The sequence below is a fragment of the Cheilinus undulatus genome, linkage group 3 (genome assembly GCF_018320785.1).
Source record: "Cheilinus undulatus linkage group 3, ASM1832078v1, whole genome shotgun sequence".
NCBI classification, from domain to species: Eukaryota; Metazoa; Chordata; class Actinopteri; order Labriformes; family Labridae; genus Cheilinus; species Cheilinus undulatus.
This window is the reverse complement of record NC_054867.1, coordinates 49,939,277-49,966,463: the sequence shown is the minus strand read 5'-3', so window position 1 is coordinate 49,966,463 and position 27,187 is coordinate 49,939,277. Positions and strand designations below refer to the sequence as shown.

Here is a 27,187-nt window from a genome sequence, read left to right as displayed (position 1 = left end):
TAAAAAATTAAATATTCGAAAATAGTCTCTGTGAACAAATAAAGACACCGTCTATGATTCAGTTTCTTAACACTGAAATTATTTTATATTTACAGTGCTTAACAAATTTATTAGACCATCCTAACCCTAACCAAAGTAAGGTTTATGCCACAGCTGCCCTAAATTAACAGCATTGGAAATTACCAAAATCATTTTTTATGTTTCTGCAATGGTTAATACACCAATATGTAGAAGCTCTTCAACCCAGATGATATTTTTAATGCTAAAATAAAATTATTATTGTTATCATGAATTGTCAAATTTACTGATTTACAAAAAACTGAAAAAATAGTAAAGCACATTAATATTTCTTGATATGTCAAATCATAGTTATTTACTTGCATTCCTGTACAAAAAAAAAAAAATCGTTTTGGTGGTTGAATGTTATGCTTGATTAATTTCTGACTTCTCAGAGAAGCCCAGTGAGCCAGCTCAAATTTGGGTGAATTCAGTTTGAAATCCTTCAGTCCTGTTCAAAATGGTAAAACGTGGAGAGCTGACTGAAAATGAAAGAGTCCGCATTAAAGCACTTCATGATGCTGGATGGTCTCTGAGATACGGAAGAGAATTAGGGCCACTGAAAAAAAAAATTGAGACGAAAATTTTTTTTCACTTGTAAGAAAAAAGTCAGAATTCTGAGATTAAAGTCAGAATTCTGAGATTAAAGTCAGAATTCTGAGAAAAAAGTCAGAATTCTGATATTAAAGTCAGACTTCTGACTTTAATCTCAGAATTCTGAAAAAAAAATCTGAGACTTTTTTTTCATTTGAAGAATTAAGTCAGAATTCTGACTTTTTTTCTCAGAATTCTGACTTTAATCTCAGAATTCTGACTTTAAACTCAGAATTCTGACTTTTTTTCTCACAAGTGAAAAAAAAATTTTCGTCTCAAATTTTTTTTTTTTCAGTGGCCCCAATACTCTTCCGTACTGAGACAAATATGACAGGTGGTCGAATAAATTTGTTAAGCTCTGTATGCGTTTTGCCTTATCCCCAGTCCTCAATTCTCCTCCAGTGTTTGCCTGTGAGACCATACTCAGGGCATTTGTCCGCTTGAGGGGCTTGACAGCATCGCGAGACTTCCGTGACGGCTAACGTGAACTAGCTCGCTGTGACAGCCACCGTGACACCGGTCGTGGTGATCCACCTAGAGCTGCGAACGTCCCTCCGGTATTAAAGTCATAGAGGGAAACTCTTTGAATAACAGCCCACAGAGGAGTCCTGTCTGTCGGCTTGAAGCCCCCTCACCACCCCTCGGACTGCCCGCGGCTCTCGTCCTTTAATCGGCCAGGTCAGTCTCTGTCACATCCGTCAGTTCAGTTGCTAGCTAGGTGTGTTTGGTAAGCTAGTCGAGCTAGCTCAAGCTAGCCGTAGTCTTCAAGGGACGTGTCATATCTGTCGCCTAATTTTATCAATATTTTCAATGAGCAGAGATATTTATAGCAATATATGTATAAGGACGTGATTATAGGTCAACGACAAGCGACTACCTTTGAATAATTGAAGTGACACCAGTCTTCCGTAGCTGCCTGCTGAGCTGACGTTACGACTAGCCCTGCTAATGCTAATGTTCATCATCAGCAGCACTGTAATGTTCGGCTAGCAGAGAGTAGCCATGCTAAGGAGCAGATTGTTTGTTGTCAGTAGCGCATGTGTTGCTGACAGTCACAAGAGACAGTTTAGCAGCACAGATACGGTCCATGAAGAGGATTTTTCACACTCTATTTGATGTATACACAGTTCACATTCAGCTCATTAAAACTGTTAATAACTTATGGCCAGTTATGCTTGCTATTCATGTAACATGTCATGGTTTTAAATTCATCTTGAAAAGACATTTGATAGTTGCAAAGTCTCGAGCCTAAATACTCGAAACTGAAATATTCTAGAAATTCCAAAACGGTGTTTCTTTTATAGTGATTAATAGTACTAAAAAGCACATTAATTTTCACGAGAGTTACTTGGAGGGGAATAAATACTTTAGTTACTTGATATGAAACCCTTGCTTACTCTATGTGCCCCATGGCTCGACAAGATAAGCACCTTTGAATTTTCTTGCATCATCATCATCTAATTTGACATCTTTACCTGATGTCAACAACGTGAATCCTGATACCTACTAATAGTAGAGCATTTGCTCTAATCTTTGTATCAGCATTTACCAGAGTTCTGTTTAACAGGCTCCCACTTTCTCTCCCTCCGGGAATCTATGTGTGCATACAGGGATTTCTGTTGCATATTGTCCTTTACGTGACATATTGGGAAGAGTCTATCAAATTGTTTTCTGTTTTGTTTTTTCTTGTCAGAGGAAAATACCATTAGTATCACATAGAGCACTCTTAACTCTCTTTGTCACACTCCCCCAACCACTGAACTCACACACAGTCGTGAGACAATGGTGACATCAGCGTATAATAAGCTGTTGGGATCACACCTGTAGTGTGGCCAGACTGTCAGCCAAGACTGGACAAGAGTCTTGTCGCGTAGTCTGACATGGTGCCATTGTAGAAGACTTACAAATTATTTAATCTGAGCCGGCCTCAAGGTTTGATATCAATTTTAGAAAATTCTGCAAAATCCAAGGAGTTCTTCTTGATTTAAGCCCTCAAAAGGGGGTGCTTCTGGTCCAGAAATAAGTAATTTCACAGTTCATGGAGAGTTGACACAAAATGCCTTTTTTTTTTTTTTCTTTTTTGCACGTGAACAAAACTCACAGGACAAGGCTGTGCAGCCTTGCCAAAATCTGATGTCTTTTCCTAGCTAGTTACTGTGTTTTAAACAAACAGGGTACAAACTTTCAGAGCCTAAACACAAATTTTGAGGGGACAGGCATTTTAAGTAATTATAAACAATAAAACTGGCTGGGTGAACAGAGTTTCTATATATTGTCCATAATGTCCTCAAAGCACTGTTTGACACATTTCAGTCCAGTCTGCTAAGATTATTAGTTCAACCAGTGTTCTAAGACTCTAAAAAAACAACTTTATTTCATGGTGAACAAAAAAATGCTATGATTATGTTTCTGAACTCACTGACAAATGCTCTAATGAAGGCCCTGTGCCGAAACGTGAAAGCGTTTGTTTGTGATGTGAGCCAAATAGACTAGTAAAATGTTATTGTTTTGTCCTCCATAACTCGGATTTCCAGATGTGCTGCCTTTTGGAAACATTTGATTGATTTTTGAGCTTAGGCTTAGCACTCCGCTGATGGTCTACATGGATTTGCAGCGCAACTTTCCCCCTGTGAATTGTAAAAAGGCTTTAACAACCAAAAACATTTCGTTTTTATGTTCATATTTCATTTGTGGGAATAAATAACAGTTTTTAAAAGCCTGAGATTTCGATCCTCTAATAAATGTCATAAATTGCCTACAAATGTAGCTGTTATGATATTTGTGGGAAATTTGTTATTACATGTGTGACAGGCAACTGCTATTAGAATTGCGGGAGATTTATCAGGTTTGTGGGATTATTATGTTAAAAACTGCAGATTTATATTAGGTTTTTTGATAGTAACATTTGTGGACAGTTATAACATTTGGCTTTTGATCAGTGGTAGAGCCAGTCAACAGGAAGGTCTAGGGTTCAATCCCCAGCTTGTGCAGGCACTTGTTAATATATTCTTGGGCAAGACACTTAGCCCTGAATCGTTCCCATCGCTGCACCGTTGGTGTGTGAATATTTGAAAATCTGTTAACGCAAATAAATTAATTATTTGATCCTGATGGCCATTTTACATAGAATCCTCCACCATACATGGGTAAATAAGGTGTGAAAAGCACTTTGAATAGTCAGACAACTAGAAAAGTGCAATTTTATTTAAAGTTCTTTTCACCATTTACAGTTCTTTACTAGAAGCATTTCAAAGTTTTGGTATCAGGATGACCTGAAACAGTCCTGTAGACAGGGGTGACCTCAAATAGTCAAATATTTGACAAGAGCCTTATTTGACCTCCAGTCTCATAGTTAAACACCTGCTTATGTAACAAGGTTCATTACATTACAGCTATATGTCTGTAGTCAGTATCTGTTTTTACTTGGATACGCCTGTTTTCTACAAGTAAATATTGGATATATAAGAATGTATCTACTTAGTAAATAAGGGATATTTATTTATGGAGTTCTAAAAATGTGTGTATTTCGAATCAGTGTCATTTGCAACAGAATTTCAGTGGAGTCTATCCCATCTGTCATTGGGCGAGAATTACATATTCATTTAATCCAATACTGATAAGCTTGTAGGGTCACCATAATGCAGAATCAATGTGTGTGAGAAAAAGGATGGATCAAATCCTATCATGGAATAGTGTTATTCCAATATGTAGTTTGTCTCTTAAATCCATGAGAAAAGGGATAAAAAATGAAAACCATGCCAATCAGTGCATGATAGGCATGATCTGATCAGTCAGATTCAGCCATGTAATTCCTATGTCATGGACATCCCTACCTGCAAAAACAGACATGACTGGGTCAGGGCAGTTTCTGACTATGTTTTTCCCACTGGTTTGAGAAGACTAATATTTGGCCTTGTTGTTGGGTTTTCAAGTCATTGTGTCAGACTTTTTTTCAGGGCAAAAGTGATGGGGTCTAAGCCTTTCCAGTGGGATCGGAGTGGGGTCAGCTGATCAGCCTGGTGAATTGTCATGGCTTATGTTCTGATTTTGGTCGATTATCTGTATAAGCTTTCATTTACTGACTGGTGATAACATTAATCGTAAACATGCACTATATTGGACTTTTGATGAGATCCAATTTGCTGATAATTACAAAATAATTTTAAATATTAAAATGTTGTTCAGACCTACAACTTCAGCCCTTAAAATACACAATTTAAAGTTTAAGGATGAACAAATTTCAGTCCTTTAAACACACATTAAAGTTTAAGGAATGATCGTGAATGAAGAAAAAGACCTCAGCTGAAGTAGGTCTATTGGTCCAGCCTAAAACGCCACCAACTTACTTGACCATATAGCCAATATTTGCAGCTGATAGAGGCTGATTTTTAGAGCCAAAGTAGGAGCAGAAATGTCCATATCTGCTGGTACTGATATCCTACTGATAGTATAATGCATTCCTAGTATAATGCAAAATTTCAGCCTTATTGAAAGGTTAAGAAACTGTAAGATCCAAAGGAAGCTCAGACTAATGCTGCTTTTTACCATCTGTATTAACAGAAATTAACTAAATTCGTGTTACATGGTCAGCACAAGGTCTGAAACAAAGCTGATAAACAATGTATGGTGATGATGAATGTTCTTAAATTCATTCACAGACCATTTTCATGTTTTAAACAGTTTATTATGGATATGATAACATCAGAGGACACCATAGTTATTTGAGATTTTTCTCCCTAGGTGTTGCCCAGCCTCATCCAGCCCCGTTGTGGATCTTTAGCCCTCCCGGCAGGACAGTGGCAGAGCCAGAGCCAGACCCATCGGGGACCAGACCAGCAGGCAGCAGGGCTCCATGAGCGCGACGGGGCAGCAGCAAGGGGGGGGCCTGCGTTCTCGCCGAAGCCTTGGCCGGGACAAGGACCCCGGGCAGGGCATGGGCATGGAGGCGGCCTGCTGGCTGGCCCCCGGAGTGCTGCGCAGGCTGATCGAACTGCCCTCTCCCCCGCTGTCCCGACACCAGCTGAAGAGACTGGAGGAGCACAGGTAAGAGTCATTCCTGCTCTGCTTACTGGGGATGAGTCAAATAATTGTCTGTGTGGAGATAATTAAGGCCGTTTACACTCAGTTTGTCCACTTGTGTGGTTGGGCTTTGACGTGTTTGGGATGCACATACAGTGATGCCCAGAGGTCAAACAGTCTACTGTGGATAGTTCAGTGTGTTTATAAGATGGCCTCATTTGTGGCTGCATGAAAGGAAGCTTTGTGACATGAGCAAACTTTACGGAGACAAGCTGTTTAGATATTTGGGTTCATTTATACACATTGAACTGGTATTTTTAAACAATGTAAACAAGGGCTTGTTAGACTGCTCTAAAGTGCTGGCTTTATTCTTTGAGACATGTTTCAATGACTGTTTGTATTTATTTCTCAGTCTTTTGATTAAAACACATCCAGGAAAATCCAGGCACTACACCGAAAGCACCCCCCTCCTTTGGGACCTTCTTTTGCCTTTAGTTTATCTTTAGCTTCTTGGGAAAGACTGTCTTTGAGTTTTCTTAAGTCATCGTCTGAAATATTATACCAGGCCTGTTCCAGCACTTTCCAGAGTTCTGTTGTCAGTACTAAAAACACTGCCAGAGTGTTTCCGCAATCAAGGCAGCTTGTGAGAGTTTTTTTTTTTTTCTGCATTTTGCATTTTCTTAATACAACCTCAATTCCAGAAAAGTTGTAACGCCATCTTAAATTTAGATAAAGACAGAATGTCATTATTTGCAAATCTCATAAATCCATAGAACATAAACAATATATCAGAGGTTGAAACTGAGACATTTTACCATTTCATGAAAAATATTAGCTCATTTTGAATTTGATGGCAGAGAGGTGAGGAAACCAGTTGCTGGACCTTTGGGAGAAGAATGTTGTCTCATTCTTTTCTGATGTGAGAGTCTAGCTGCTCAACAGTCCTGGGCAGAGATGGAGGCTTTTTAAACTCTGGGCTGATAACAATCTTATTGGTCCCTCACCTCCTTAGTCCACAGGACACAGCATCCGTGGTTTCCAAAAAGAATTTCAAACTCTGATTTATCTGACCACAGAACATTTTTCCATTTTGCCTCAGTTCATTTTAAATGAGCTTTGACCCAGAGAAGATGGCGGTGTTTCTGGATTGTGTTCCTATATTGCTTCTTTGCATTATACAGCTCTAGGCTAACTGTCATTTGTGGATGGCACAAATAACTGTGTTGACAGACAATGATTTTTGGATGTGTTTCTGAGCCCATGCAGTGATTTTCAGTACAGAATCATATCTGTTTTTAATGCAGTGGCCCCTGAGGGCCCCGTAGATCATGAGCATCCAATGTTGAGCATTGGCTTTGTCCCTTGTGCAGAGATTTCTCCAGATTCTCTAAATCTCCAGATGATATTACGTACACTAGATGGTGGGGTATTCTAAATCTTTGCAATATAACATCAAATAATTTTTTCTGAAATTGTTCCACAATTGTTAGATGCAGTTCACTTCTAAGAGACACTGCTTTCTAAAATGCTCCTTTTATACCCAGTCATGTTACTAACCTGCTGCCAGATGTTTTTCATTAATCCTGCTTACTTTTCCAGCCTTTTTTTGCCCTGTTCCTACTTTTTTGAGATGTGTTGCTGGCAGTAAATTTAAAATGAGCCAGTGTTTTTCATGAAATGGTAAAAAATGTCTCAGTTTCAACGTCTGATGTGTTGTTAATGTTCTATTGTGAATAAATCTGGGTTTATGAGGTTTGCTAATTATTGCATTTCATTTTTCAACACTTTATACAGTGCCCCAACTTTTTTGGAATCGGGGTTGTAAATGAAACAACAAAGTTCCCAATATTTGTTGCCTTAAACTTCTATTTTTGTTGCCTTGGTATCAAACAAGTATTTCATTTCCCTTTTATTGGTATCACATTGATGATGACATTTTTATAATGTGAGAATCTAAAGTTAAGATAAATAATGGTTGGTAATTCAGTTGTTCCTTTTCAGGTTTCCCTTGTCAAATATGATATTTCTGTTTTAATTCTTTCACTTATTCTATTTGTAAGAGTACTGCGTACAAATTCACCATGTGCCACCATTTTTATCCTTTATTAGTTTGCAAAGCGTTAAACAATAAATAAATTTGACGTTCTAAAGTGGTGTTATACTGACTGAAAACAGCTGAGCAGGTGTCTCCTCTAAGGATGTTGTGATTTTATATGCTGGGATACTTTTTGATACCATAGTTCTATTATTAATAATACTATCTATTAATTATATTAGTTTATATATAATCTTTCATTATTTGAAAGATCAGTGGTACTGAAATCTACCAAAGCCCAAAAAGGTTAAAAATATACACTGGATTCATAAGTCAAGTACAAAGGAGAGGAATGAATCCATCAAGCAAATTCCTTTACATTGTCTAAACTGAAAAAAAAAAAAATCACAAGAGGTGTTTTCATATCTAATTATTGCCAATGATTACCTTTCCTGGAGTTTTCCATGTGATTTATGTTAATTAAAAACATTAATTATCCGGTATTTGGCATCAAAGACTTCCATTTTTGTTAATATTTGGTATCTGTATTGTTTCATTTTAACTATATTAATATGGAATTTTAAACTTCTGACATCATGATAACTCTAGTCTCGTCTGAAACCGTGTTATGTTGGACTGAAACCCCCTAAATGTAATGGTTGATGCTCTCCCTTGTAGCTGCTGTTGTGAGCTAATGTTAGCTTCAAGCATGTGAGCTGAGTGCATCAGGTGAAATTTTGCTTCTCACCCATAAAGCTGTAAGTTTCTTCCTCTTTCTTGCACAAAACTGCCCCTAGGCATTTTACTTATTTCACTTCTTGCTCCCCAAAAAGGGAAGAATCTTTATTTTATCTTTGTGAAATTTAAATTCAAGGCTGTCCAATGTACTTAAAAAAGCACAGGCTAAGCATTTTATCAGGTTCTCTCTCAGGGTACTTTCCCTCTGAGTGCATCAAACCCACAGTTTTAGTGCTACTGGATTGAAGTTGATGCAGGATGTGAAACAAAACCAACATGCAGCCCTCCATTTTAACCCCTCCGCCTGCACACACATGCTGTCTGTTTTCTTGACAGACAGGACGGACTGGTTCACAGTCTGACTCTTTGATGTCTCAGTTCAAAACATTCAAGGTAATCAGTCAGCTTGGGTGATATGCTTGTCATCTGATCCAATTGTATATCAATTCTAGTGTGCAGATTTGAATAGTACTGTGGCTCTAATGTGTTTTAATACAACAACAATGGTATTATTTATTGTGATTATCTTTATCTTTTTAAACAAAAACAAGTTTAGGCCATACAATAGGCAACTGAGCAGAAAATAAATGCACTGATAGTGAAAATTAGGGCCAATACTGATGTTTAAAATAACAATTTAGCCAAACTAAAGTCTTTTTATTACTTCTGTAACTGTAGCACCCCTGATTTCTCTCATGTTCGACCATGAAACAAGATCAGAATTTATCTATCAGGTTATTTCTTCTACAAAATAGAAAGCCCCTTGTTTGATCCAGCAGTTAGATATACCATACACCGGCATAGAACTACAACAAGACAAGAGCTAAAGTGAGTAATTCTGGCACAACCTCGCCAACTTCCAAGGTGCATAGAGGTTGAAGGAAGTATAGCCTTCATCAGGATGACCCTGATGAAGGCTACAAGCCGAAACGTGACAGTCTAATAAAGCTGTTCTCTAAACTACCAGTGTTGCTGGAGATTTTTTTTTTCTTGAACACAACAAACAAACACTGGCTAATAATTTCTGTTCATGCCATGTTATTTGCCAGTGGCCACTGTTTCTCAACAGGGACGATACAGGCTGATACTGATATTAAACTGATGTATCAGTGCATCCCCAGTAGAAAATCATGAGTAATATTTCCTAAAACAAAGCCCATCACGTGCCAGGTTATATGTATGTCAAAAGAATTTTCCCTTTAATCTAGCCGTAGCCGTAGTTCTAATCTAGTCTCATTAGAATGTTTATTTCTGACCTTTTGCCGTCTGTCTCTGCAGGTACAGCAGTGCAGGTCGCTCCCTGCTGGAGCCTCTGATGCAGCGTTACTGGGAGTGGTTAGTGGGTCGTGTTCCCTCCTGGATCGCCCCAAACCTCATCACCATCATCGGCCTCGCCACCAATGTCTTCACCACTCTTGTACTCGTCTACTACTGCCCCACTGCCACTGAACAGGTGAGTCCTGGCAGAGTGGGGACTAAAATGAAGGAAATATAGGTAGGATTGGTGCTCCATTAAATTAAGCTACAACTGCCTCCATGTAGCTTCAAGCCTTCTGACCCTGCTTTGTGTGGTTTATTTTCCCAGGCTCCTCTGTGGGCGTACCTGCTGTGTGCTGTGGGTCTGTTTATCTACCAGTCCTTGGACGCCATCGACGGAAAGCAGGCCAGACGCACCAACAGCAGCTCTCCACTGGGGGAGCTGTTCGACCACGGCTGTGATTCCCTCTCCACTGGTTAGTGTTTCTGATATTGAAGCCACAGAAAATATCCCCAGAAGGCAGTGAATGGATAATGAGTAATAGGGGGGCCAGGACAGAACCCTGGGGAATGCCAGTATAGACTGGAAAAGGGTGGGATATGAATAATTTGAGTTGTATGAACTGAATACCTTCAGAGAGTTCCTGACCGTCTATCTCTTTTGTCTCTGCAGTGTTCGTGGTGTTAGGAACTAGTATAGCTGTTCAAATGGGAACCAACCCAGACTGGATGTTCTTCTGCTGCTTTGCCGGGATGTTCATGTTCTACTGCGCCCACTGGCAAACATACGTGTCAGGAACGCTGCGCTTCGGCATGTAAGTCAACAACTCTGCTTAGTTTAATTTAGGATCTTTGTACAACCTGAAAGGCTCACCTTGAGAAAACACTTTAGTTCATAACCGTTATGTGTTTTGTCATAAAAACAGGTGTGTTATCCAGACACATTGTCAAACATGCACCAAGTTAATCCAAATACACATTAAGTGCTTTAGAACTAAAACTACCAATGTGCATTTTTTCAGATACGTGCATTGTAGTGTAGTCTTTATATTTAGCTGCATGATTTAACCCAGTGGTGGCTGAAATGATGGCCTGCTGAACAAAGACTTTGATTGATTTCTGTATGGTCTTTGTTGTTTCAAACTGAATGTTGAGTCAGATTTCACAGAAAAATTCCAAACAGCATCCATCATCCAGCAGAGGTTAGTCTACAGGAGAGTAGGTGGAGGCTGTGTGCTGTCTTCTCTGGTCTCTGCTGACTTATGAGTAACATTCAGTGAGGCTGAACACAGACGTATTTATGACTGCAGGCAATCCAACTCAGAAAAACAAGCAAAAATCAGAAGAAAAAGATCAAATTCTATCATCACATGTAGATGGTGTAGCAAATAGTCACCTAGGATGACATTTTGGCCTGAAGCACACCTGCAATTACCTTTTATTGCTATAGATGGCGCAAAAGAAGACAACACAGAGATCTTAGATTTACGGATCATGTTTATTTTATTGTGTTTCTGTCAGTAATTAAATGAGGTTTTAGCTGTTAAATGTGAGCTGCAGTAAATATGGACGTGTGTTCTGTGTGTAGATTTGACATAACAGAGGTGCAGATCTGTCTAGCAGGATTACAGATGCTCACAGCCACTGTGGGTCCTTCTCTGTGGAACGTGATGGTAAACCTCCTGAACACTGCTGCTGCATGGCTCGCTGCTCTCTTCTTCCACAATGACTGAACGAAACAGTTCAGATGGGTCTGTTCTGCTGAAAGATGCAGTCAGTAAATATGGCTCTTCAGTAAGTGAAGCTAAAATTAAATGTCACTGTGCCTCATGACCCCCAACCTAAACTAGTAGTGTATTATCATGACCTAAAACTTGAAGGTATGATTAAACTTCAGGATATTAAGAAATGACAGATATCTATGTTATAGAGTAAACATTGACACGTGTCTTTAGAAGGCAAAAATGCTGTGATGGGAACACAATATGCAAATAATCAAAACCTAAAATATGATAGTGATTAAGATGCCCTTTTCCTACACACCTTGAAATTTCTTGACAAATTCAGGACAAGTTTTTCTGAAAACATCGTAAGTTGCAGGGACACTGCATAAGTTGCAGTGTAATGTTTATATCGCCAAGCTGATGGATGTAGCAGAAAATCCTGATACTTGACAAATTTAGTCCTTATTTCAAGGCGGGATTAACCTGACACCCCAGATGGATGTGTTTCACACATCCATCTGGAAACCCTTTGATGTCTGTCACATCTTTACGGGCCAATCAGAGCAACAAAAAACGTGGCATCGTCGCAGCTACCGAGGAATAAACTCCATATAGAACTAATGCAAACCATGACGATTGTAGACATGTCAGTAAACGACCTGTCATTTTTACAAAGAAAACAACTCGCTGTTCTTTGTTCTTCTTTTAATGAAGATATGTTGTCAATTTCTGATAAAGCTGGCGCTTTAGCAGCATCCACGCTAGTGTCTTCCGCCATAACTGCACTGACCTCTTGTTGCTGCTTGCTTACGTCATGACTCTGCCGCACCCGAAAGTACTACCCCTCGTCACTGATTGGTCCTGTCACTTTCTAACCAGGCCCAAATGGTTAAGACAGGAGCTTTGCAAGGTGGATTCGCCAGTGAGAAACAGAACTGGGCGTATCCATCTGCTTTGCAAGGTTAAGGCTGGATACAGTCGAGGTGAAATAATAAGCTGTTAGGGCTCAAAAATGCTGACGTTTTTGGATAATTGATTAGGTTTCACCCTTAATTTGTTCCTTTTAACATGATTTTAAACTCAATATCTCGTGGGTTTGAACTGTTGATTGACAGTTACAGTTTTTTGTTTTACTAAATGTTTTACTAATCTGTTTGGGGCTTTTTATGCCTTTATTCATCGAGGAGGACAGTGGTTAGAGACTGAAACAATGATGAGAGTCAGGGGCACAGACGTGCAGGAAAGTAGCCTCAAGCCACCTTGAACCCAGGCTGCCCACGTGCATGGGACACAGCTTAACCACTTGAACTGATTTTATGAATTAGCATCTTGTTTCAAGAATAACTTCATAGGTGATCAGGTCCATAAATTTGTAACCCTCAAATTCCATATACTGAGCAGCAATCTGCATGCAAAGAGCACTACAGAGCAAGTTTCTCTCTTTTTGGTCAGTCTTTGCAGTCCCATAGCACTGGTCAGTCTCCAGGAAGTTTCCCGTTGGTTTCTCTTTTTGACCTGGAGGCTACAACCACTTCATTGTACACACTGTGATTTAGACATGGTTAGCCTAGCTTAGCATTAAGACAGAAACAGTTCAAAACTACAAAAGAAAATCTCTAAAGCTCATTAATTAACACATTAAGTCTTTTTTGTTTAATCCATACACAAAAAATGTGAAAATATGCATCTATGATTACCCTTCCCAGGTCATTTCTAAAAACATTTTGCTCATAAAAAAGTCATTACCTATGCAGGTAAGTGATCTGTGCCTGTGTATGAAAAAGCCACAGAGAAATTACTGATTGCATCTTTTTTGCTGTGAATTCCCTGTTTGATCTTGGGTTTTTTAAACCTGCTCACAGTGATTTGAGCAGCAGGAGAAAACATCAGCATCCCATCAGCTCTGTGTGTTGTGGAAGAAGTCCGCAGGATGAGTGTGTGCTGGTAGACGTCACTAATCCTCACTGTCGACTCTCTGCTCTCTCCTCCCACTCAGCATTGATGTGACTGAGGTGCAAATCTTCATAATAATCATGTATTTGCTGGCCGCCGTGGGAGGATCTGCTTTTTGGCAGTCACTGGTAATTGTGATTGGTTCTAATTCGTACAGATCAAGCTTAATTTGAACGTTTGTGTCATGAATATATAATGATATTTGTAATGAAAAGGCTTCTCTAACATCCTTGTTTACTGTAATTGTGATCAGAAATAGAAACCATCTGCCATTCTCTAACATTACTCATGATGCTTTTATTGTTGATGTTAAGCTAAATTGACTCACAAATTAGTAGCTAAAATTTGCTGTGATTGTTCCAGTGTTTAATGGAAATGTGGTGTTGCTATATCTTCTCTTAATCTTAGTATTTAATGTCTTAACTTCCCAGATTCCGATCCTTAATGTCCAGATGAAAATGGTTCCAGCCGTCTGCACTTTTTTAGGAGCCATCTTCTCCTGCACCAATTACTTCAGAGTTATTTTTACAGGAGGTGTGGGCAAAAATGGATCCACAATAGCTGTAAGTCTGGAAACTTCTCTACTCCTCATTCTTTAGAGAACTTTTATTTGACCTTGGAGAGATAAAACACGTTTTTCAACAGAGTCCTGGCACAGCAAATAAAGTTTCTGTCAAACATTGAACTGCCATGCAAACTTAAAATAAATGACTTTAGTACATTAAAATACATGAAATTGCAAATTTAAATGGCAAATATTGTCAAGATCACCCACAGTCATCAACTAGAAAAGCACTCGGAGAGCGCAGACCTCCACCATTAGCCCTGTCTCCCCATAGTAAAGAATCCTTTAAAAAATTCCTGGATCCAGACGGTGATCCAGATCACTCCCAAAACCTAATCAGTTCTTCCTTATGCCATTTCCTGAAAATTTCATCAAATCTGTCCATGAGTTTTTGAGTTAAGTTGCTAACAAACAAACAAACCCTCCCTATCACATAACCTCCTTGGCGGAGGTAATAAATGATGCAGAAATGCAGTCATATGTGTCTGCCTATAGGTAAAAGGAGAGTAAACCTTCCCTAGTTTAGCTCTGACCTTTCAAACAGATGGTAAAATCAGGTCCTGAGACCAAACATAATAAGTTCCTGTGCTCTTCTTGCTGATGTGGGAAGGAAGTAGTCCTAAAATAACCCCAGGATAAGTTAGTTATAAAAATCCTTCTTCTCACAGTCCAACATAGCAGAAAGAGGATATGTTTTATGTATTAACTAGGGCTATCAGCATTAATGCACCAGTCTCTGTGAGATTAAGGTCCAAATGTAATGCCTTATGTATTCTTAATGGCAGTAATCAGGCTTTGTCTCTTTAGGCGTAGTATAGCCACCGTAGGGGAGCAGCACATTAATGCTACTCACCTTAGCATCTCTCTGCTCCCACAGTGATGGACAATAAAGACACCACTGTGCCCTTGAAAGCTGCATTTCACTTTGAAAACCTCACAGACAGCTCAATGGATGTGGAAGTAGAAAGTAATCTGCACCTTGTGCTATCCAACATTCACTTTGTAACAGTCACTCTGGATTAGGGATGTGCACGATTATTAATTTGTTTATCAAATTAGCTAATCATGGGCTTGAAATCCTGGTCTATAATGCTCTTTTAAACTGTAGTAAGCCTCCTGCCACTAGAGGACGCTGTAGCTTCAGTTAATGGCCACTGTCTTCCTACCTGAGCTCACCCCCTCACTGCACCCAACATAAAAATGAGAAGCTTAGCAGTTAGCGTGTAGTAGGAACAGCGCGGTATGACAGCTTTTAAGTCGTAAATGGAAATAAAGTGGTATGTAAGCTGTCAACCACAACTCACATACTCAACTGAAGTGAATAGAGACCACATATCAAAGCACAGCATTAATCTGCAGAAAGGAACGAAGGCTGACAGAACTAGCTGCTAATGTTAGCCACGCTGTACAGAGTGTATCAGGCTCACATCATACCCTCTAACACAATAACCTTGTAAGAATTTAGACTGTTTTCTAAATATTTCTTACTCTTTAGGTTAGTCTGTTAAATGCAATTTAGATGAGCGTTTAGGGAAATAGACACCTAGAAACATCCCTACTTGAGATATGCAATCATTGGAGGAAGAAAATCTGGCCTCGAATCGGGCTTAAAATCATGTAGTGTGTGGCTAGCCTTACACAGAGAAAAACAGTAACCACGAACTTCTGAAAAGTATAAATGCTTTCTGCACTTAAGGAAGAGCATTGGATGTTATTGTGTCATTTTGTACATGCACTCCTGCACATTTCTAAATGTTTGACATTATTAAACAGTGTATTTGACAGAATAATCACTCCAAGCTCTAAGTCCTGATTTCCAACCACATTAGTGTTGCAGTGCAGCACTCATTTGAAAAATAACTCTAAAAATAACTCACTTTGTCAATAAGGACTTGAAAAACTGTGATTTATCCTCCTTTGCTTCAGTGATTAGTAGGGATTTAAAAAAAAAAATAAATTTTAAGTAAGCTGTTGTCTTTATCTACCACCTGCCTTCAATCTGAATTATTTTCCTATTTAGAGCATAAATGAAGGATGAACAGAATTATTAAATTGAGCTTCATTTTATCTCTGCAATGTTTTGTTTTAGTTCTAAACAACAGCAGATCTCCAGTTTATTTCCTCATACTTTACCAGTTCTTGTCTTTGTTTTTGTGTCTGTCCTCAGGGAACCAGCGTCCTCTCTCCTGTCTTACATATTGGTTCAGTAATAATTTTGGCAATGATGATTTACAAGAAGTCTGCTGTTCAGCTCTTCGAGAAACATCCGTGTCTTTATATCCTGGCCTTCGGCTTTGTCTCGGCCAAAATCACCAATAAATTAGTTGTAAGTTAAACCTTCTTTTTATAAGATATATTAAATCTTACATTTAACAAATGATATGCTACAATGAGAAAAATAAAGATAAGTATTTTTTTTAAGTTTTGCAAGGTTAGACGGTTCAGGTTGCTCCATTAAAAAAATCCTCCTAATGATTTAAAACTGTCTGTATGTTGGAATCAAATAAAGTTAGACAGCTGAGTTTGATGCTTTTCATACTTATGTTTTTTCTGTCTGTCTGCAGGTAGCACATATGACAAAAAGTGAGATGCATCTCCACGATTTAGCCTTCCTGGGCCCAGGACTTCTATTCCTGGATCAATATTTCAATAGTTTTATTGATGAGTACCTGGTGCTATGGATTGCACTGGTAAGAACATATGGTGTTTTTTATAAAGGCGTCTTTGTGATGAAGGTTACTGCATGAAAATGTAATACTATATTGTGAGCAGATGATGCATGGAACTACTATTTATATGAACACTGGTGAGACTCACTGTTGACGATATTGCATTTAGTAAAGTTTAAATTGTAAGAGCCAATACTCAAAGGCTACAGGAAGCACTGATGGGAGCGTTTAGTTTATTATTCTGAGTAATAGAAAATCCGATTTATTAACATTAAATCAAAATAAAATAGCTTAAAGCCAGTAGTGTACAAAAAGTGGAAAATGTGCTTTGGATTTCCTTTTTCAAGGATGGTTGTAGTTTGTATTTTTTTATGATTAATTTTTGGATTGAAAACATGAATGTTTTTCATGGCTTGATCATAATCTCGAGTTTATCACAATTCTTTTTTCATTCAGATTTTTGAGGCTTTTTTCTATTTTCTGACCAAAAAAACACATTTATTTCCCTTACATTTTTTAAATGCACAGATGCTGTTAAGGGGGTCTGGAGGTCTTCTCCCAAACATTTTAAGCACCTAAAGTTTTTATCTCCCAGAAATCACCACAGTGAAATTCTGATGTGGTTTTGTGTCCTCTCCGTTGGGCTTTAAAATCTACTTTAGTGTTCATTGGGCACCATTTTATAGCATATTATTTGTTCTGACAAGTGCACTTCATATAGCTGTAGCTTTATACAAGTAGTTTATTCATAGTAGGACTGACAGCTTCCATTCGACTGGTCGAAGTTTGGTCGAAAAGCTTTTGTCTGACAAAGATCACCCTGGTTGGCGAGTGACACACTGCCACCAAAAAATCAACATAGATTTTAATTGTTTTAGTGATAAAACCCTAGAAAAGGGTCCATGCATGCTTTTCTTATCAAAAAACCTTTGTATATATTATTTAATTACTGCTTTATCACGGTTTTAGTCAATATTTGCAAATCTAATTTTGGCAGCCTTAGAGCAGACAAAGCCTTGCCCTCCCCCAAGATCTTTGGCACCCCCCTGGGGGTCCCAGACCCCAGGTTGGGAACCACCGAACTAGGCCACCTGCACCCCAAGTCTAAAACATTTTTTAAATGACAGAGGTCCAGACCTCAATGATTCCCTTTGTTAAGAAAAAAAAAAAAAGAATTAAAAACTTCACTTTTGTCCTGACAGTTTAAGCCTCATGTGAAGAGGTGGAGATGCTTGTATGTAAGCTGGTAAAACACTGAAAAAGCAGAATAAAATAGAATGTACCAGTGAAAACTACAGGCCTAGATCTGCCTCTGTGATGCACAGTCATGTAATGCAGACTGTGGCGCTGACTGTGATGTCTCTGTCTCTCAGTCGTCTGACTTTCAGGATGTGGTCTCCTGAGATTGTCAAGATAGTTTGCAGACTTTGTGCAGATTTTCCAAATAACTTTTTCTTACACCTTGACAGTTCAGAAAAAAAACCTTAAGCAGTTCCATGTAGGCCAGTTTGAGCTCTTTTTCAGACCTAAATCTTAGATTTCATTTTCAGCCATGAGTCTGACTCCACCAAAGCAGAAAGGGAGGGGGTGAGAGAATGTAGATCTAGTCAAGTAGAATGCAATTCCCCCAAGCTTTAGCAGATCACAGATGCATTCTATTTCTACATGATCTAGGATTGTCCTATCACACGCCACCCTCCCAGCCCCCCCTTCACAAGATGAACTGAGCAAAGCAAATCAGAGGTTTACAAAGAGTGCTTGAGTGAGCCACAAAGATCCAGCAGCCCTTCTGCTCTTTTATCCTTATATGTTGTTATTTTTTTTAAAATTGTCTCTTTAATTTGGGAGGTTTTATTATTTTCCTGTCATTTCTGTGCTTCTCTCCTGTCTGTAAAGACTGATTTCTCTGTTCCTCTCTCTCCTGCAGATCATTTCCTTGTTCGACTTGGTACGTTACTGTGTCAGTGTTTGCAACCAGATTGCCTGCCATCTTCACATCTTTGTTTTCAAAATCAAGCCTTGTTCGGTGCTCAGCTCCGCCCCTCACTGAGGACACGCCGGCCATTACTGACTCTAACCCTCCTCCCTGTTAGTCGCACTCATCTCCTCCTCCCTACCTACCTACGTACCTACCGCTGTTTCCCACGTAGAGACGCAGAGGACAACGTCGACGGCGTGGTGTAAAAGTATGTGCTTCTGCCAACTGAATGTGAGGACAAATAATATATACTAAGATACTGGAGTATTACTGTCATTGTTTCTCTATTTTTCATCCTCTGCCCGTTAATAAGAACCCTCGTTCTTCGTGGTGACACACAGAGCAGATGTTTCAGGAGGTGCTACTCGGTCTGCTCACAGAGAGAAACTTAACGTGTGTTTTAAGTGTTACTCTGCAAAGGAAATGTATAGGAATCAAATCAAAATCTTTGCTTTCATGATTATAATTTTTGTAATAACTTTACCTTTTTGCTATTGTAAATACCAAAACTTTAACGTTACAGTGTCTGTGCTTCCCTATAAGTTAAAGAATCCTGCTTTGACACATTTATAAACCTTCTCCTTAATGTTTATGATTTTATAGAATGACTCGATCTCCTGCACATTTCAACAGTCAGCAGGATGAGGTTTAGAGGAAATATAATGCCAGCGTTCCTACGTTTCCCTTCTACATATCTGAATGTTTTCATGCTAAAAGCTGCAAAAAATGTACTGCTAGAGTTTTTTGTTTCTCTCGTCACATTGATATGCATTGTAAAGAGTGCATAGCGAGTTCTTGGCATCCTAGGATGCTATGTTTTTAGTCTCACTCTAAAATGAGTTGGGTGGGTTGATGCTTAAAGGAGATATTTCCTCAACGCTTTTTTTATTTTATTGTAAATAGGACACGACACGCACAAGAGGAAAATGAAAGCTCCTCACATGAGAAAGATGTTTAGATTTAAAGATCAGCTCACAACCATCATCTTCAGCTATTATTATAATTATATATTGTCAACAAATCCTTTGAAATGCAAAGAGCACTGCCAAATAAGGAACTGGAAAGAATATATGAACCCAGGTCATTTTATCCAGATTAAACCTTTAAAACGACCAGGCCGTGGCATGACTGAAACAGTGTTTCCTCTCATTAATGACTGAACTAAGACCAGTGTTGTAGTGCAAGATATGGAGGAGAGGTTGTTTGCAGATGACGTCAAATCACAGTGAAGAAAATCCAGACATTTACTGCATAGAGAAGCTCTATCAAAATGCCAAACTTATATGCTTTTTACAGCTCTGCCAACCAAACTGTTGGGGAAAAAAACAGTCAGTGCTACTTTTGAGTCAAAATAGAGACACATTCAACCAAAAACATTGAATAAGCTCAGAAAAATGGCAGCAGATGTGGATTTAAAGCCTCCATCTAAAGCAGGCATTGGCAGCTTTGGTTACAAAAAGAGCCATGCTGATTTTATTATTACTTCTGGAGGACAAATTTTGTGCAGATTGCTTGCTGACCGATTTTATTAGATTATTAAAGAGCCTGTATAGCAGTGGTTCTCAACTAGTGGGTCGGCACCCAAATGTTGGTTGCAAATGTTAGAAAGGAAAATAAATGTGGCAAAATTTCTACGTACAGCAGCCCTGGTTTATATACAGTTAAATCATATAGTACTTTTCAGGTTTTCCTATGATTTCAGTTTTTATATTGAGCTTACTATTTATATATCTCCTTTTCTTTAGATACACAGCTGGTTTTCCCAATACAAAATGGAAATTCTTTGAGAAAAAACACAACTTTTTATGCTCTCGACCAAAACAATTACACACTATGATAATAACTGACCAGTGCTGCCTAGCTCCGCCTATCACCACTGTTTTTTCTTGTTTTGAATTGAGGACTGCACCTCATAAGACATATTTACTAAACAGAAAACCAGTGTTTTGTTTTTATTCATTCATTCCTCATAATGAAGGAAAAAATGCACTTAAAAGTGCTTATGTGCTCTATCATACAAATGCAAAAGTGCACTTTCAAGTGGTTTTCTCCTTCATTATAAGGGATTTATGAATGGAGATAGCTGAAGTACATTTACCTGGCACAACCTCTCCAACCTCCAAGGTGCATGGAGGATGATGAAGTCTTAAGGAAATAGAAGGCTCAGGAAAAACTTGTAGTTTAGAGAATAGCTTTAATAGACCAACGCTTTTTGGCTTGTGGCCTTCGCCACTGGTGAACCGTTTCCACACAAGCAGCATTAACATTCATCCAGACTCACTCAATATGATAAGATCAGTCTCTTTTTAGAGATCTGCGTCATTTGACTCAACTCAGTAATGAGCATCATTTTTGGCTCCTGAATGGGACTTTATTTGGTGTATCACTATTTCAGTTAAAAGCATGTTTATAACAAAACAAGGGTGAAAAGCTGTTAAAGGGGTGTAACTAGCCTCTGAGCTCAGTACAAGACTCCTGTCTCTCCTCATCTGGCTAGACGTGTTTTGACATTGATCATCTGCATGCTAGTCAAGTTTAACACATGGGGAAAAAATATTTTTGAAATGTGTAGTGATCATACTCGACGTAATCTTCACTGATTCCTAACACATGTTCTTCTCTTCCTGTCCTCATCTGACTTTAGCACATCGTCTGGATCACATGACTGCAAACAACCTATACCTGCTCCGTTTTTAGTCTCCATAGAGTATACTCACTTCTCAATCCCTTCTGCTGTACATTATTCAGTAGTATGCTATATTTTTTATGCCTAGGATGATGAAGGTCAGACCTGCTTTGAAAAAAGTGGAATCAGTGCATCCCTAGTTTTGATCTTTCATGGAATTTGTTGACGAATTAGACGAAACCTTACCTGACGGCAATATTTAAAAATCACAATCCTTCTGAGTCATCATCTTTAGAAAGTTGATGTTGAATTATTAATATCCCGGTTAGCATCATGTTTCTTCCCATACTCACCTGCTGAAGTAGAGGCGGTGCACATAGGCTGAATGTGCAGGAGACGAGCTCTCGCTGACGTCACAGTTTTTTTAAGGTGGTTACTGACAAGCTCCTGACAGAAAATAAGATTTATTTAATGTTGCTGCTTATCTGATACTGTCCCACACCTCAGACTGAGAGTGTCATGTCGCTGCTCCTGGAGAGTCCGCAGCCACGACTTGTTACTGAAAACAAATCCAACATGTTTGTCCTTAACTTTTTTGTTTTTGCATTTTGTGCCTGTTGAGTTTTTGTTTCATCACCTGTAGAATCGGGTACTGAGCAGCTAGAATTTGTGTAGAAATGTTCAAAAGATCCACAAAGCCGAGTGTAGACTGCATTTAGAGTCATTTATAAACAACAGAGTCCCTTTATTAAGCCTATATCTTCATTTTCAGGCTATTTAGTTATGAATCTGAAAGCTTAATTCACAGATTAAAGCCGCATCCAAACAGCAGTTTCTGCAGCTTAACATTGTTCTTAAATGCCTTGTTTTATCTTAGAAGTAAATATTGGAAATAGTACCAGGATTAACAGACAATTTAAATGTTAAAGATGTAATAATCTAAGAACTTCCTGCCCGGTGGTGGGCCAAGAAGACGACCTCAGGTGGTTTTTGACCTTGGCCTTTTATGCAAAATTCTTAACACTGCTTTCTTGGGTTGGACTGAAGAATTGTGCAAAGTTTGAAGAAAATCCCTCAAAAAGTTTTTGAGATATCAGGCTAACGGGAATGGCGTGAAAAGATTGACAAAAATAAAGCCTCTGGCAGTGGCATAAAAACCTCATCCAAAAACCAGTGGTTATCCCTGTAAGCCTGACAAATTATCCTCAAATGTCTGGTTTTATCATAGAACTGAAAATTACAGGTAAATATCAGGATTATTAAACGACTCATGAACTAAATTTGTTATAATCCAAAAGAGTAGTTGTTCTTTTGTATAATGTAGATTCAAAAAGCCATATCCATTAATAAGTGGGATTTATGTAAAAGAAAAATGTTTGCATTCACTGCTTATGTAAAAGGTGGTTCAATATGTAAAGAAAAACTGGTTGAAAGTGGGAATGTTTAACAATTTCCTAAAAAGTTAAACTTTAAAAAACTGTAAAAGTGGTAAAGTTATTCCCAAAATTCTTAAATAAAAGTTTTAGCTAAAAAAAGTGTAATATTTAGTGTAAAGTTTAATATATTTTGTCAGAAGTTAAAACCGAATCAGATGCACATTAATCAACGATTAAACAATCCAGAGTTTCAACAGGGTAAAATATAAAGAGCTAAATTTGATAAGAAAACGTCAATATTCAGAGGGTTAAACTAGTAGAAAAGCATTCAGTTTGTGATTATTTTAAAACAATTGAACTCTGGGATTGTAACACCAGAATAAAGTCATAGGGATGGGAATAAGTTTTAACTTTGAGAGCTCTAATAATAAAGAATAATGTGGTGATTATTTTTAATTTTGTGGCACTATTTTGAAAACTATCTGAATGTATGATATAACCTTGGTGTAAAAATAATCCCTGAAATTTATGTGAACTGACCCTTTAAAGCTTTGGTTACTTATCTGGTGGGTTGGGACCCAAAGTGGGTTGCGAATGTCTGCCTTGAAAAAAAAAATGTGGCAGAAAGTCAATGATGTGCTTTTATTTTGAAGGACATTTCTGAATCTCTTTGTTCCCTTACATCTTTTGCTCCATCTCAAGTCCAAACTGCCCTGTTTAAAACATTTGATTATACTTAAGTTTAAGTTTAAGTTGGGTGTGTTGTTAATGAAGGGTCCGGATGTCAGACCAGTAGAGAACCGCTGCTTTAAAGGAACACAGCTCAGTGTTTATATCCCTAAGGCTGGCTACACTTTAGACATTTTTAAACCTGATTCACCCCAGGGTTATGTGAGACTGGATTCAAGACTTGTCGCCGGCAATTTATCTGTCCAAATTATCCTCTTGCATATGGTGTCACCACAGCTATTTTATTGCACTGGAACTTCCCAGATCTGGAACTGTGGATATCAAACATTTACGATTTAAGGCGAAGCTGCTGCCAAAGGAATGACCACAATTCTGTGTGCAAATATGACCATGCAGAGGCCTGGAGGACAAAAATATTTGCTTTTTTCTGTGTTTTCTTTCTCTGATGGCGTTCCGTAGAAATTAAACCCAGGATCTTCTGCTTATCAGTTTGCACGTCCCGTTTAAAACAACTTTCTTTCATTTAAAACAGTAAAACTTTCTAAAACACATTGGTGGGCACTGAAACCATCAACTTCTCCGTTGTGGAGAAGCAGTAGCAGTAGGAGAGCCTTTTCTTGCCCACCAGGGTGCAGTTCCATAAGCGTGTGATGTCTTTGCAGATTATGTCACGCAGCAGTAGAGAACTCCCCTTGGGGGGCAAGTAGTGATTTCTGCATAGAGAAGTGCTACCAAAAAGGCATGTTTTGAGCAGTTTATAGCAATACCAAGCAGTCACAGTGCGACCATATAAACATTCTTAATTCTTAAGCTACTTTTGTGGCCCGATAGGGAAAAATTCAGGCAAAAAATTTTTAAAGTTTTGAAAACTCATGGAGAAACGGCAGCAAATAGGAACTAAAAAAGCCTGGAAGAGTGGTGTCACACAGCGCTAATGTATGTCCACAAAACAGTCTGGGTTGGTTCAGTACAGTTCTGCCACAGTTTAGCTCATTAAACTCTGATCTTGCACGTTTCCTCAGCTGATGTCCGTCCAGTCTCTCTTGTGATAGGAAATCTGTCTCTTTTAGGAGCTCCACATCATTTGGCTCAGCTCATCAGAGTTGGTTGTTTGGATTCCAGTTGGCATTTCATTTCATTACAGTTTGGCTTTTTAAAATGTGGATTAAACAACAGCAAAGGATGGATATAAAAGCTGTTTCTTAGCACAGGCTCATTCCTGAACAGCTCGTCATCACTCGATCGTGTACCCCATAAGGTTTATTCGATTGATAGTATATTATTGCTTCAATTAAAAGCAATTTCATGGCATAACTAGAGTTTTTTAATGCTAAAGAGGCTCAGCTAGCCTCTTAGCTCAGAACGAGGCCAGAAGACGCTGTACACTAGGAGGTCTACAGCAGAATTTGAGATGTTGTATCTATGCCAGGCAAATCAGTTAAACTGTGGTAAAATTATTGTGTATGGATTGTACCCAATGTATGTAGAAATTTTCTGTTGATAATTGCAATGCAGTGGTGTTTTCATTTAGCTTTGCTAACCCCTCTATGTCTGTCCTTATGGTCTTCCATGGTAAGATCTGAAAATGACCCCAGTGTAGCCGGCCTTAAGGTCTATTTTGTATGACTGATGAATGGGTTCAAAGATCCATTTTGTCCTGTTTAATAACTAAAAACAGTCCTTTAAATAAGTCACATTTCATTATTTATCTTTGTTCCTATCTCAGTAACATGTCTGTCCACTCTTGGTGATCTTAGAGACGATTGGTTGAACTGATGCCCTAATCTGCATGCGTATTATACTGCTGTACAGTTTGTATTAAAGCAGGAGATTTCTTTGTGTAACAAATTTTCATAAAAACTGTGATCTAACTTAAACAGCTCATCAGTTACTGATCGTACTCGCTTGTTGTTTTTAGTCAAAGTTTGCCTTAAATTGTTTTCTTTTGTACAGAGAAGAGCATGTTGTGACTGTGTGAGTCTCTACTGTCTGAAGTTTGTGTCAAAGTTTGTCTTCTGTTGGTCAGACTGCCCAGCTCAGGTATATCAGCAGTGTGCAGGACAGACAGCGTAAAAGAAGAGGACGTTAACAGGTCACCTGAAAATCTCTCCTTCACCTTCAAAAGCAAATAAATTTCATACTACCACCTGGAACACGGCTCTGTGTCTATGTTTGAATGGAAACTGATAGATTCTCTCCTAGTCTGTGAGAAATTCATGATGGAAAAAACTAGCTCAGGACTCTCAACGTCCATCAATATATCCAGTATCTGCTGATGCATCTCAATAAAATAAAACATCATCAAAAGTAATTTTTTGTCTTGTAGGTTTCCTGAGCCTTCATTCTTACACTCTGGTTCAGTTCACGCAACTGAAATCATGGGGTAGACTGCTGAAATGACAAATCCCCAGAAGACAGTCATTGACACCTCCTCAAGGAGGGTGAGCCACAGAAGGTCGCTGCCAAAAGGGCAGGCTGTTCTCAGAGGCTTTATCAAAGCATGTTCATGGAAAGTTGACCAAAGGGAAAAGATGTACAGTCAGTGATGTTTGGGGTGCCATGTCATCTGCTGCTGTTGGTCCACTGGTCTTTATCAAGTCCAGAGTCAATGCTGTCAGCTGTCTACCAGGAGATTTAAGACCCCTTCATGTTTCCATCTTTTGAGAAGCTTTATAGAAATACTGATTTCCCTTTCCAGCAGGACTTGGCACCTGTCCACACTGAAGCCGGAACAACCAGAAACTGGTTTGCTGACCATGGTATTACTGTGCTTGACTGGCCAGCCAACTGGTCTGCTGCGAACCCCATAGAGAGTGTTTCAGAATTAGCTGGGCCCCTGAATAACCCAGAGAATGGGCCCTCCCAGTAAACGCATTAGCATCAGTAGCATTGGTTCTAGCGTCCTGGCTAACAGTTTCCTTGTTTTGGAGCTGTAAAGTCTGTCAAGCTATTTTTGGATTCTGATGTTAAAATAATTTATCAGTGACTTTTTAACCAGTTTCATGGCCTTTTTCTGCCCATTTTTTTCCACTTTTAACCCAGTTTTGCACATTTTAGGCACTTGCTGCCTTAATAACCATTTATTTTTGCAAGTTTTTTGCCACTAATCTGCCATTTTCCCCACTTTTTTTCCACCTGCTCACTGTTTTTGCCATTTTCTGCTACCTTTAACCCATTTTTGCCACTTTTAAATACTTCTTGCCCCTTTTCACCTATTGTTTAATTATTATTATTATTATGAACGGGTGGGTTCGTTTGTTTGTTAGCAACAAAATTCAAAATGTGGACGGATTTTGATGAAATTTTCAGGAAATGTCAGAAATGGCATGAGGAAGAATTGATTAGATTTTGGGAGTGACCTGGGTCACCGTCTGTATCCAGGGATATTTTTAAGGATTCTGTACTATTGGGAGATAGGACTAATGGTGGAGCTCTGCGCTGTTACTACTTTACACCAGGAGATGGCAGACATGAGTAACTTCAATCCCAGCAGCATTTTGGCTGTGTTTTCACGCAAAGTTTTGGAGTTTATAGAGTTTTTCATATGCACATCCGGTCAAGGAGACAAGGCGAAGCGTAACAGAGAGAAAGACAGCGAATTGTGGTGAGAATACTCACAATGCTGGGACGGATCCAGGATTTTTTTAAAGGATTCTTCACTATTGGGAGAAAGGGCTGATGGTGGAGGTATGCGCTCTCTGAGTGCTTTTCTAGTTATTCATTTATTTATTTATTGCAATTTTTCAATTATTTTCCATTAAAGCTGTCTCACTGTCTTCAAATGTATTTTCTGGCATCCTGAGGTTTGTGCACATTATGGCAAAGTCTGACATTAGTTTTCTAATCATTTAGTTCAGTGTGCCCATCCACAATGTTAATATCACAATAAAAAGTTTATTGTGTTTT

The 27,187-nt window shown here is 38.7% G+C and overlaps 1 protein-coding gene across 4 annotated transcripts; it reads left to right on the top strand.

Annotated features, from left to right (window-relative positions):
* The first annotated feature begins 1,148 nt into the window (after nucleotides 1–1,148).
* Nucleotides 1,149–25,434, top strand: cept1b (choline/ethanolamine phosphotransferase 1b). Of its 4 annotated transcripts, none has more exons than XR_005991507.1 (11): nucleotides 1,149–1,329; nucleotides 5,392–5,694; nucleotides 9,722–9,896; nucleotides 10,029–10,176; nucleotides 10,374–10,515; nucleotides 13,421–13,505; nucleotides 13,809–13,940; nucleotides 16,110–16,268; nucleotides 16,507–16,632; nucleotides 18,539–18,797; nucleotides 21,234–25,434. XR_005991507.1 is itself a non-coding variant. In XM_041780146.1 (10 exons), the coding sequence occupies exons 2-10, from the start codon at nucleotides 5,504–5,506 to the stop codon at nucleotides 18,659–18,661; spliced, it is 1,281 nt and encodes a 426-aa protein (XP_041636080.1). In that variant the 5' UTR covers nucleotides 1,149–1,329; nucleotides 5,392–5,503; the 3' UTR covers nucleotides 18,662–25,434. The 4 variants fall into 4 exon arrangements, 2 of the variants coding, with proteins under 2 accessions (XP_041636080.1, XP_041636097.1); XR_005991506.1 differs by having other exon boundaries at nucleotides 18,539–18,820; XM_041780146.1 differs by having other exon boundaries at nucleotides 18,539–25,434.
* Nucleotides 25,435–27,187: the final 1,753 nt, after the last annotated feature.

What these genes read in the sequence shown, in the direction of transcription:
- cept1b (XM_041780146.1), top strand. Translation starts at nt 5,504, where the DNA reads ATGAGCGCGACGGGGCAGCAGCAAGGGGGGGGCCTGCGTTCTCGCCGA. An exon ending in CTGCTTTTTGGCAGTCACTG is followed by an intron (nt 13,506 to 13,808) that starts GTAATTGTGATT and finishes TTAACTTCCCAG; the next exon opens with ATTCCGATCCTTAATGTCCA. An exon ending in TGGTGCTATGGATTGCACTG is followed by an intron (nt 16,633 to 18,538) that starts GTAAGAACATAT and finishes TCTCTCCTGCAG; the next exon opens with ATCATTTCCTTGTTCGACTT.